The sequence below is a fragment of the Aureococcus anophagefferens genome, assembly GCF_000186865.1.
Source record: "Aureococcus anophagefferens unplaced genomic scaffold AURANscaffold_1, whole genome shotgun sequence".
Taxonomy (NCBI): Eukaryota; class Pelagophyceae; order Pelagomonadales; family Pelagomonadaceae; genus Aureococcus; species Aureococcus anophagefferens.
The window spans coordinates 2528822-2540957 of NW_008705561.1; the positions used below are offsets into that span (position 1 = coordinate 2528822).

The 12136-nt window shown below is 70.6% G+C and overlaps 2 protein-coding genes across 2 annotated transcripts; both read left to right on the forward strand.

Annotated features, from left to right (window-relative positions):
• Window positions 1-1826: 1826 nt before the first annotated feature.
• Window positions 1827-2186, forward strand: AURANDRAFT_19053 (hypothetical protein; the record flags this gene model as incomplete). Its single annotated transcript, XM_009034167.1, has 1 exon — window positions 1827-2186. A coding segment is annotated over one exon (360 nt), but the record flags the coding sequence as incomplete, so codon positions are not given.
• A 5183-nt stretch (window positions 2187-7369) lies between these two features.
• AURANDRAFT_5052 (hypothetical protein) lies at window positions 7370-7876 on the forward strand (the record flags this gene model as incomplete). Its single annotated transcript, XM_009033857.1, has 1 exon — window positions 7370-7876. A coding segment is annotated over one exon (507 nt), but the record flags the coding sequence as incomplete, so codon positions are not given.
• Window positions 7877-12136: the final 4260 nt, after the last annotated feature.

Here is a 12136-nt window from a genome sequence, read left to right on the forward strand (position 1 = left end):
TGGCTCGCCGGGATCGCGAAGACTTCTTGCGTCTCGCCTTGGACGACGTCGATGGCGTACGCCGTCACGGCGGCGGTGTAGACGCAAAAGACCGGGTCTACGGTGCACGTCGTCGGCGCGACCGACGGCGTGGTCGACGGCGCCGGCGTCGTCGGGAACAGCGACGGCGCGGCCGACGGCGGGGCTGTCGTCGGCGTCGTCGTCGGCCCCGCGGTCGTCGGCGCCGCCGTCGTCGGGGTCGCGGAGGGCGCCGGCGATGGCGCGAACGTCGCCGCGGCGCAGGTGCAGCACGTGCCCGGGCAGTCGTAGAGCACGCTGAGCGTGCCCGTGCCGGAGCCGTAGCCGACCGCCGAGACGACCAGATCCTCCGTCGCGCGGTCGACGTAGACGTACTCGTTGTAGTAGGACGCGTCTCCGGTGACGTTGTAGCTGCTCCCGTCGTAGTACGGTCCCACGGTGATGTCCTCGCCGCAGCCGTCGACGCAGAAATCGAAGGTCATGCCGGCGTAGGTGTACTCCGTCAACGAATTCGCCCAGTTTGTGCCCGTGCTGTAGTCCAGAAGCACGACGCCGCCGGAAGTCTCCAATTTCAAGTCGATGTCCGCCGTCGCGTCCAGCTGGATCCAGGTGCGCCGCTGGCTCGCCGGGATCGCGAAGACTTCTTGCGTCTCGCCTTGGACGACGTCGATGGCGTACGCCGTCACGGCGTCGGTGTAGACGCAAAAGACCGGGTCGACGGTGCACGTCGTCGGCGCGACCGACGGCGCGGCCGACGGCGCCGCCGTCGTCGGGAACAGCGACGGCGCGGCCGACGGCGGGGCTGTCGTGGGGGACAGGGACGGGACGGCCGTCGTCGGCGGCGTCGTCGGCTCCGCCGTCGTCGGCACCGCCGTCGTCGGGGTCGCGGAGGGCGCCGGCGATGGCGCGAACGTCGCCGCGGCGCAGGTGCAGCACGTGCCCGGGCAGTCGTAGAGCACGCTGAGCGTGCCCGTGCCGGAGCCGTAGCCGACCGCCGAGACGACCAGATCCTCCGTCGCGCGGTCGACGTAGACGTACTCGTTGTAGTAGGACGCGTCTCCGGTGACGTTGTAGCTGCTCCCGTCGTAGTACGGTCCCACGGTGATGTCCTCGTCGCAGCCGTCGACGCAGAAATCGAAGGTCATGCCGGCGTAGGTGTACTCCGTCAACGAATTCGCCCAGTTTGTGCCCGTGCTGTAGTCCAGAAGCACGACGCCGCCGGAAGTCTCCAATTTCAAGTCGATGTCCGCCGTCGCGTCCAGCTGGATCCAGGTGCGCCGCTGGCTCGCCGGGATCGCGAAGACTTCTTGCGTCTCGCCTTGGACGACGTCGATGGCGTACGCCGTCACGGCGTCGGTGTAGACGCAAAAGACCGGGTCTACGGTGCACGTCGTCGGCGCGACCGACGGCGTGGTCGACGGCGGCTGCGATGCACTCGGCGCGGCCGTCGGCGCGGGCGTCGCGGTCGGCGCGTCCGTCAAGTAGGACGGCGCCGCCGTGGACGTGGGCGCTGCCGTCGGCGCCGTCGCGCCGGCCCGCGCGGCCAAAAATGCGCACCAGTAGCGCCAGCGGCGCGGTGCCATTGCGGCGGCGACGGCTCAGGCGAAGGGCAGCTTCACCGAGAGCAAGCGCTGCCCATTTTTTTGAACGTCAAAAGGTTGCGTGCACATCTCGTGCACGTTCAACACAGAAACATTACCACCTTGAGGCACCGCGATGGCTAGAATGGCCGGCGCCAAGCATCTCTGAGCGTCTGCTAACCCGCATCGCGTCGCGCCGGCGCGCCCCCCTTCGCGACCATGAACAACATGGCGCAGGTGCAGAAGCTCAACGAGCGCGAGCTCGAGCTCGGCATCTCCGCGGAGGCGTCGTGGCACGCCAAGTACAAGGACAGCGCCTGGGTCTACGTCGGGGGCCTCTCGACGGACCTGAGCGAGGGCGACATCATCTGCGTGCTGAGCCAGTGGGGCGAGATCGAGGACTTCAACTACCCGCGCGACAAGAAGACGGGCAAGCCGCGCGGCTGGTGCTGGGCCAAGTACGAGGACCAGCGGAGCACGATCTTAGCAGTGGACAACGGCAACGGCGCGTCGCTCCTGAGCCGCACGCTCCGCGTGGACCACTGCGAGAAGTACAAGCTGCCGCCCGAGCTCCGGGACCGCGACGACGCCCAGGAGGCCGAGGCCGCGGGCCACTACGGGCCCGCCGACGCGCCGAAATCCAAGTTCGCGCCCGGCGCGGTCTACGAGGGCAAGGAGCTCGCGTCGGCCCACACGCTCGGCGCCGGCGTCGACGTCTTCGCGCCCGAGGCGGACCGCGCGGACCGCGTTGAGGGCTGGAAGCGCCTCGCGCCCGCGGACGCGGTCGCGCGCGCGGCCAAGGCCGCGAAGAAGTCGAAGAAGGACGGCAAGAAGGACGGCAAGAAGGAGCGCAAGAAGGAGAGCAAGAAGAAGTCGCACAAGAAGGAGAAGGAGCCTTCGACATCGCGGAAGCGCGCGCGGTCCGACGGCGGCGACGCGCCGCTCCTCGGCTACGTGCCCGAGGCGCTGCCCGCGCCGGAGGCCGTGCCCCTCGCGCAGCAGGCGCGCCAGGGCGAGGTCGTCGCGCCGTCCTGGCGCGGCGCGCGCGAGCCGGGCGCGCCGTCGCACTACGCGTCGCGCTTCGCGCCGCGCGGGTCGCGGAAGAAGCCGCCGCCGCCGCCGCCGCAGCCGAAGCGGTCCTGGGACGAGGTCGAGCGCGAGCGGAACAAGACCTACGGCGGCATGAACCGCGCGCGGTAACGCCGTCGGGGGTCACGGGGGTTACACAGGGTGGGCGGATGCCCCTCCATACCGGAAGGGCGTCGGCGCCGGCGGGCGAAGGGGCGAAGGGGCGCGCCGCGTCACGCGGCGAGGCGGGCCTTGGCGACGTCGCGGACGCGGTCGAAGCAGTCGCCGCAGAGCCGCGTGTCGTCGGTGACCTCCTCCTGGAGGCAGTACTTGAGCTCGTCGTCGTCGGCGAGGTAGCGCGTGCCGTCGAGGCCGAGGTCCGCGAGCTCGGCGCCGCGCTCGTGCTGCGCGTGGCAGCCGTCGCAGATGATGGCGTTGCACTTGCAGTCGTCGCCGCCGCCCTTGCAGAGGTAGCGCGAGTAGGGCTGGACGTGCGCGACGAAGGACCCGGCCTCGTGCTGGACCATCTCGAGGCAGGCGGCGCAGAAGGGGAGGGCCTGGACGTCGCCGCCGCACTCGGCGCAGGCCGGCGCGTCGCAGCGGAGGCAGACGTGGCCCGCGCAGGGCTCGAAGTAGTCGAGGTCGCTCCGTTCGAAGGCCTTGCCGCGGCACGGCACCGTCGCGCCGCCGCACGTGGCGCAGTGGGGCGCGGCCTCGGGCGCCTCCTCCTTGACGGCGGCGAGCGACGAGTAGAACTTGACGCGCTTCGCGCGCGGCGACCCGTCGAGGTCGAGCGCGGGCGGCGCCTCGACGTCGCGCGCCCAGTCGCGGGGCTTGTTGTCGGGCGTGACGACGGACGGGAGCCGCACGCCGAGGGCGTCGGGCGACCGCGGCGGCGACCGGTCGAGGCGCCGCTTGCCGAGGAGCGGCGACACGGGCGTCGCGGCCGCGCCGCGGAGCGTCCGCGGCGCGCCGGGCGGCGTCGAGCAGACGAACTTGACGCGCCGGCTCATCTCCTCGACGGACTCGGAGAAGACGGGGTCCGTGATGGCCGCGGGCGTGCAGTTGAGCTTCTGGAGCGCGTGCTCGTTGAGGTCTTCGGGGAAGACGCGGTCCTTGGAGCTCGTGGGCGTGCGCTGCAGGAACTCGAGCGCCTTGTCGTTGAGGGTGGCCATGGTGGCAATGTGGTGGGTGCCGGTGATGTGTTCGATGCTTGCGGGCTTCGTTTGGGTAAGGCGGTCGCGTGAATTGCGATGCCAGGTGCAAAGCTTCGGAGAGCCTCGAGCTGTTCTGCGCTTCAGAGAGCTTCAAGCAAGCTGTCTTCACCGCCGGCCTCAGCTGTCGGCAAGCCGCTCGCTGAGGCGACTAGGTAGCGCGCTGCGACCCCGTTGTATCGTCCGTCTCGCGCCCGACTCGGACTCAGCAGCGTCCGAGTCGTGCCGGCGCCCGTGGACCGCGACTCGGCCGCCCGGGGCCCGCGGCGCGCCGCGCGAGAGCGCCGACTGCCAGTCCTCGAATATGAGTTGTGCCTCGATTGCGGCGATGGACTGCCGAGCCTAACTTAGCGCCAGCTCGGCCGTGGGATCGCACGGTGCGCAGCAGACGCGAGCCGTAACATCGACCGCATCCATTTGGTTGTATAGCCGCCGGAGTAATTTGGCGGTATATTACCGGTAATGGTAATTACCGGTAATTACCGGTAATTACCCGGTGCCATAATTCGATACCGGGTAATCCGCGTACAGGCCGCGGTCCGCTAGTACACGTGGCTGACGATCCGAGCGTCGCAGCCCGTCGCGGTCGTGTTTCGCGTCGCGGTCGACGCGCGGCGCGAAACCGCCACCGAGCGGCTGCTCGTCGCGACGTCGCGACGGGCGCGCCGGGCGACGGCCCCCACGCCGTAGCGCGCCGCCGGCGTTGTCGCGTGGAAGCCACCTAAAAGAGAATTCGGTCGACACGCGGGTTCGCGGTGGTCCTTTCGAGCCGCCATACCGCCTCTAGCCGTCCGCGGACGCCCTGATTACCGGGTAATTACCCTTCTGCGGTAATTACCCGGTAATTACCGGTAATTACCGAGGCCTCCCGGGCACTACCCGGTAATCCGGCGGTCATATTTGGTTGAGGCCCGGGCTGATGTGAATTTTCCCGATTGGAGAGCATGACCTCGACCCGCACACAGTCGACCTTGGCAGCCACCGCCGGGCCCTGAATGATTCGGACCGGCCGCGCGGCGCCGCGGCGGCCGCCGCGCCGCCGCCTCCCGCTCCTGCTTCTCGTCGCGTGCGCCGCCGCCGACGACGGCGGCTGCGCGCTCGACTCGACGAGCTGGTACCAGGACGGCCACCCGGATCGCGGGTGCGAGTACGTCGGCGCCAAGCCGTGGAAGCGGTGCGACCGCGACGACGCGGGCGGCGTCAGCGCCTACGTCGCCTGCGCGTGCTCCTGCGCGACCGAGGCGCCGAGCCCGCTGCCGACGCCGCTGCCGACGCCGTGCCCGACGTACCTCGGCGGCTGGCTGCCCTCCGGGTGCCCCACGGGCGCGAGCACGCCGACGCCCTGTCCCTCGGCGTGCCCGACGACGTGCCCCTCGGCCGACCCGACGTCGTGCCCCGCGAGCGCCCCGACGGCGTGCCCGACGGCGTGCCCGACGCCCTGCCCCGCGAGCGCGCCGACGGTCTGCCCCGTGAGCAGCCCGACGGCCTGCCCGACGGCCTGCCCGACGCCCTGCCCGGCGAGCGCGCCGACGGTCTGCCCCGTGAGCAGCCCGACGGCGTGCCCGACGGCGTGCCCGAGCTCGTGCCCCACGAGGACGCCGACGCTCTGCCCGACGACGGCGCGGCCCGCGCCCGTGCCGACCGCGCGGCCGACGGCGCGGCCGACGGCGCACCCCACGACGCCGCGGCCGTCGCCCCGGCCGACCCGATCCCCGACGCCGCGGCCGTCGCCGCGGCCGTCGCCGCGGCCGACGGCCGCGCCGTCGCCCGGGCCCACGTACGCGCCGACGGCCGCGCCGTCGCCCGACCCGTCGCCGGCCCCGTCGCCGGCGCCGACGTCGGCGCCGTCCCCCGCGCCGACGTCCGAGCCCAAGAAGCGCGCGTCCTCGGGCATCTTCGACGTCGACGGCGCGAGCGGCGTCCTCGCCGGCGGCGCCGTCGCCGCCGCGGTCCTGGCGGCCGCGCTCGGCTGCTGCGTCTACCGCGCTCGCCGACCATCCCGAAGAAGCCGCGGCGCGACGTCGAGGCGCCGCCGGCGCTCGACGAGTCGGCCATCGAGATCGAGGTGCCGAGCGTCGAGTCGCGGCGGCGGCTCGTCGCCGACGACGCGATCGACTTCGACGCGTGGGACTACGAGGGCGGCGACCGCGACTCCGAGAGCAAGTCGCAGCGCACGAGCTCGCGCGCGGGCGTCACGTCCTACGTCGCGCGGCGCCGGGGCCGCATCGTCACCTGGGAGCCCCTGCCGGACGGGTCCGTGTCCGCGAAGGTCGTCTGGGCGTCGACGGACCGCTACGCGCACGCGCTCGTGCGCCAGCTCACGCTGCCCGCGGCGGAGTCGAAGCGGCCGCCGGCCCTGGGCGTGCGCGACGGCGAGTGCCTGTCGCTCGAGGCCGCGTCGCGCGGCTTCGAGCTCCCCGGCGGCGCGGCGCTATCTCCGGAGCTCCGCGCGGCGATCGAGCGCGCGGACATGTGGCCCTTCCGCCAGCGGCTCCAGGCCGTGCGCGACTACCTCAACGCGGCGCGCGTGCCCTACGCGACGGGCCGCGTCGAGCTCAAGGTCAAGCGCGGCGACTGCTACGGCGGCTGCCTCAAGGCGTTCAAGAAGCTCGCGCCCAAGGCCTGGCGCATGTCGTGGTTCCTCAAGTTCGACGGCGAGGGCGGCCTCGACGCGGGGGGGCTGTCGCGCGACTTCTGGCGCCTCTGCCTCTCGCGCGCCTTCGACGAGGACCTCGGCCTCTTCCGCCGGTCCGACGTCGGCGCCGCGGACGCGCGCGACGTCTCCTCCCTCGGCCGCGCGCCGCTCGTGTCGGCCCATGTGTGGACGAGCGAGCGTCGCTCGGAGCGCCCTCGACGCGTGCATGCCTTTTTTGACGGAACGCGCGCGCGGCAAACCCATGTCGAAGCGTCGAATCGCGCCGCGCAGGTCCGACGCGGGCAACACGACGTACGACGTCGCGGGCTGCGGCCCCGCGCGCGGCGCGGCCCGCGACGCGCTGCTGCTCCAGTACCGCTTCGTCGGCCGCTGCCTCGCCAAGTGCCTCTTCGACGGGCACACGTGCCTCGAGGCGTCGCCGAACGTGAAGATCCTCAAGTTCCTCGTCGGCGACTGTGTGGAAATCAAATCTTCAACCCGACTTCAATGTGAGCGTATGCGACGGTTTCGACGCGAGATCTTCTTCTATGCTTCGAGAACTCGACGAGAGCAATCGATTCGTCCAAAAATCAGCCGAATCGACTTTGATTTGACCGAGCTAGAGAATTCTCAAGTTTGGTGGGGACCCCCCAAACCAGTGGTTGGTTTCGGCACAGGTCGGCGAGCCGGTGGTCTTCGACGACCTGCAATTGGTCGACGAGGCGCTGTGGATGTCGCTGAAGAAGCTGCGGAGCATCCCCGAGGAGGACTTCGACGCGTTGGCGCTCGCCTTCGAGGTGTCGCGGGTCCACCGGTCGCACTCGGCGCCCGACGAGGCGACGGTCGAGACCGTCGAGCTCGTCGACGGCGGCGGCGACGTCGCGGTGACCAAGGCGAACCTCGAGCGCTTCTTCGAGCTGCGCCTGCGCGAGTGCGTCTTCGAGGCGCACCGGGAGGAGCTCACGGCGCTCCTCGCGGGCTTCCACGAGCTCGTGCCGCCGCACGTGACGCTGCTGTTGACGGCGCGCGAGCTCGAGCTCGCGCTCTGCGGCACGCCGTCGCTGGACCTGAGCGACTGGCGGCGGAACACGGTCTACAAGGGCGCCTTCGAGGCCGCCAAGCAGGACCACCCGGTCTGCGCGGCGTTCTGGAAGGTCGTCGACCGCTGGGACGACGAGCAGCGCGCGCGGCTCCTCCAGTGGGCGACGGGGTCGTCGCGGCTGCCCGTGGGCGGCTTCCGCAACCTGCAGCAGCGCGACGGCGTGTCGCGCTGCTTCACGCTGACGTCCCTGCCCCTCGCGACGGCGGCCTACCCGCGGAGCCACACGTGCTTCAACCGCATCGACCTGCCGCTCTACGACCGGCCGGCCGTCGACATGCCCCGCGCGCTCGAGTTCGTCATCACGCACGCGACGGCGGAGTTCACGATGGATTAACGTTGCCCAGCCTGTGGTCTCGGGGAATCCATCGACTCGGACGCCTCCTCAGGACTCCGGAGCCGGCGTGCGGAGGAGGCGTCGGAGGGGTCTCGCCACAGCGAATCGCCAAGAGTCCGCGCCCGATCTCTCTCGGCGCACGCTTATATTAAATAAGCCGCGACGATGCAGTACGCGACGGCGAAGACCGTGGAGGCCCGGAAGGCGCGCAAGAACCTGACGAACGTTTCCCCCGAAGATCTGAACGGCTTCGGGCCGTGGGTCATGCAGGTCCTCGGTGCCATCAGCGTCAATGTAGGATTGGAGGTGCCGGCGAGCTACACGGGCCCACGGGATATGCAGGCGGCGAGTATGGAGCTTATCCGGCTCACGTCCGTCCCCGGCGCCCAACGTCCCGTGGCGTTCGAACCTCCGGCGAAGAATTTCCCCGGACGGTTCATCGCGCACGGCCACTGCGAAGCCTGTGCGCGCGAGGTCTTCTACCCCGCTCTGGAGGTCTGCGAGCGGTGCGGCGTGGCCGTCTGGTGCTCCGAGACGTGCCGGGCCGCGGGCGCGAAGGCGCACGCGGCCGCGTGCGCCGACTGCAGCGTCGTGCCAATGCAGTGCCGGAGGGAGTACCGCGACGGCGGCGGCCGCGTCGTCGCCGTCGGCCACTGCACCTTCATATTCTTGGGCAAGGGCAAGCTCAAAGGGGCGGCGAAGATCGTGCCCGTCGGCGCCGGGGACGAGCTGTGCCGCGCGGCGTACGTCGGCGACGTCGGCGCGCTCGGCCGGCTCCTCGACGGCGGCGCGCCGGTCGACGGCCGCGACGGCTGGGGCGAGACGCCGCTCGGGCGAGCCGCGACACGCGGCCGCGTCGACGCGGTCCGCCTGCTGCTGGGCCGCGGCGCGTCCGCGGACGCCGCGGACGACGGCGGCCGCGCCGCGCGGCTCCTCCTGGGCACGCAGACCGGGACGCAGCCCGCGAAGGCGCCCAAGGAGGCGGCGACCTGGCAGGAAAAGCAGCGAGAATACGAGCGAAAGAAGGCCCGAGCGAAAGAGTTCCGGCTCCGCCTCACCTGCACAATTTGTGGAGCGAAACCGAAGACTTTGCTGAATTGTCCGTGCGGCACGACGCAGTACTGTTCGACAGACTGTCAACGCATCGATTGGCGCGACCGGGGGCACCGGCAGGCGTGCAAGAAGATCCGAAACGAGCGTGCGGCGGAGGCGGCGCGCGCCGAGGCGCCGACGCCCCCAACGTCGCTCCCGGTCTACGGCCCCGCGCCGCGGTCGCACGCGGACGAGGTCCGCGCGCGCATCGCCGCGGAGCACGAGGCCGCTCGCGCGCGGCGCGAGGAGAACCCGGAGCCTGACCCAATATCGGAGCGGTTCGGGTCGCGGTGCCCGATCTGCATGGAGGAGTGGGACGTGAATGACAAGTCGCCAGTCTTGCGCATCTGTTGCTGTCGGTTGACGTGCGAGTCGTGCGCTCAAAAGATTGGACTATACGAGCCGTGTCCTCTTTGTCGCGCGGAATGCCTAGCGCCAACGGAAGCACTGGCGCAAGTTCGGCGCCACGTTGAGAACGAGGTTCCGGAGATGGTGAAGTTTTTGGGAGACGCGTACCACCATGGCGGCCATTTCGGCCTAGTGAAATCCGATAAGAAAGCCGCGAAGCTTTACAAGAAGGCTGTGGAGCAGTACGGTTGTGTAGATGCGATGTACAGTCTGGGGGAGATGTACGACACCGGAGACGGAACCGGAGTAAAGCTGGACAAGAAGAAGGCGATGCAGCTTTTTCGCATGGCTGCGGATCGTGGTCACGTGCGGTCCGCGCAGACTCTTGGCTTCTTGTTGTCTGAAGCTGGTGATGCCAGCGCTTTCAAATATTTCATGCTTGGCGCGCAACGGGGTTATCACGAGTCCTATCACTCCGTCGCAGTTTGCTATTTAAGAGGCGAGGGAGTCCCCTCCGTGGATCGCGAAGAAGCTCGGCGCTGGCTCCAGCGCGGGGCCGACGAGGGCTCGGAGAAATGCCGGGCCGCGATGAAGGACATCTTTGCCAAGACTTTGCCAATGTCATTATGTCCGTCGGACCGTCTTTTAGCGTCGCTCGCCAACACACCATAATCAACCCCAAGCATAAGATAATCCCGCCCGGCCCTCCGAAATCGTTTGTAGGGCTAGGCCCATTCGCCGCCGCCGCGGACTCCGAGCTCGACGACGTCGCCGACGCCTCCATCGACGACAATTAAAGCGCCAAATTACGTGTGGCGGAAGCCCTTGGCGGCGTAGGCGCGGGGGCCCGGCGCGACGTAGCGCGGCGGGTGCGCGACCTCGACGCAGCGGCCGGCCTCGAGGTCGATGAGCGTGTTCCGCACGTGGCGGTGGAGCACGGGTCCGCAGACGATGTTCCACTCCTTGGCGCACTCGTAGGAGCAGAAGTCGCGCCGCCGCGACCCCGTGGCCTTGCCGAACTCGGGGATGACGACCGCGCCGCCGTGGAGCCAGCCGCGGCAGCACGAGCAGCGGTCGTCGACGGGCTTCATCGTGCCCGGCCGCCGCATGATGCGCTTCGCCGGCGGCGGCTTCTCCCTGCGCTTCTTCGGCGACGCGCGCGGCGGCGCGGACGACGGCCGCTGGCGGCGGAGCTTCGCGGTCAGCGCCGCGTCGTCGCCGGGCGAGTAGGCCGCGAGGCGCGCGCACGCGCCCGACGCGCGCGCGAGGGCGACCTCGGCGACCGTCGTCGCCCGCGACGCCAGGCCCGGCGACGCGGCCGCGTCCAAGATCTTCGCCCGCCGGTCCCGCGCGTGCTCCGCGTGCGACACGAGATCCGCGCAGATCGCGGCCTGCTGCGCGAGGCGCCGCTCCTCCTCCTCGCGGGCCGTGCGCGCCTTCAAGCGCGTGACGTCGACGCGCCGCCGCAGGCCGTCGCGCTCGAGGGCGTGGGACCGCGCGAGCTCCGCGCGCGTCGCGCCCTCGCGTTCCGCGTCGAGGCGCGGCACCTTGGTCAGGCCCGGCACGTCGAGCTCGCGGCCGGCGTGGACGTAGGTGAGCTTGGGCTCGGGCCCGCGCCGCGCGTCGGGCTTGCCGCCGACCTTGCCGCCGAGGGCCTCGAGGTAGGTCCGCCTGGGCAGGAAAAGGGTGCGAAATTTCCAACTTGAAAGGCTCCTCTCTCGGCCGTTTTCCACTCGTTTCGGCTGATTTTTGGACGAGCGATCATCTCTCGGAGCGCTCTCGAAGCGGGGATGCTTGTTCCGGAACGCGCGCGGAACGCTCACGTTGAAGCGACGTTGAATCACCCTTTTCCTGCCCTGAGGTCCGCTCGCGATTCTGCCGGAGCTCGAGCGCGACGGCCCTCCGGGCCCACGCGCGGTCCTCGGCGTCGTCGTTCCTCCCGAAGAAGCGCGCGCACTCGGCGAAGGCGCTCGACCGGCCGTGGGCGAGGCGCGACCGCAGGCGCCCGACGGCGTCGGCCGTGGGCCGCGCGTCCGCGTGGAGCGCGCCGGTCGCCGCGGCCCACGCGGGCTTCCGGGGTTTGCGGCCCGCGGGGCCGTAGGTGCGGTCGGGGTAGTCGCGCGCGACGAACTGCGGCCCGGTCTGGGGCTCGACCCGGCCGCCGGCGGACTGGGGCCGGCTCGCGGTCTGGGGTTTTGTCGCCGTCGATTGGGGCTTCTTGCGCGCGGCGCTGGCGCTCGCGGGGCGCTTGCCGGCGACCTTCTTGCCGCCTTTGAACCCGCCGCCCGGCGCGGCGGCCTCGACGTCGCCCAGCACCGCCATCGAGTTATGCTCGGGGAGCAGCCCCGCGCCGCGCTCTCACCAACATGCCGAAGGTCGCGCTGCGCCTTCAACTTTGTATCGATGAGGCCGTCTTTGTCGGGGCAGCCACGTCGGCGGCCCTCACCTGCCCCGTCCGCTGCGCGCCGTCGCCCGCCGCCATGCCGGTCCTGGACAAGAGCATCGAGGAGATCATCAAAGACGCGAGCGACTGCGAGGTCGTCCTGCGCAAGCGGCGCCAGTCCGAGAACGACAGCTTCGTCGAGGACATCCGCTCCATCCTCGAGAAGGAGCACGCGAGCCTGGCGCGCGAGGCGGACAGCAAGGACGAGGCGGACGAGGCGGACAGCGACGTCGAGGCCGCGCCGGCCGCCGCCGACGAGGCGAAGAGCGTGCGCTGGCTCGACGAGGCGAAGGACGAGGCCA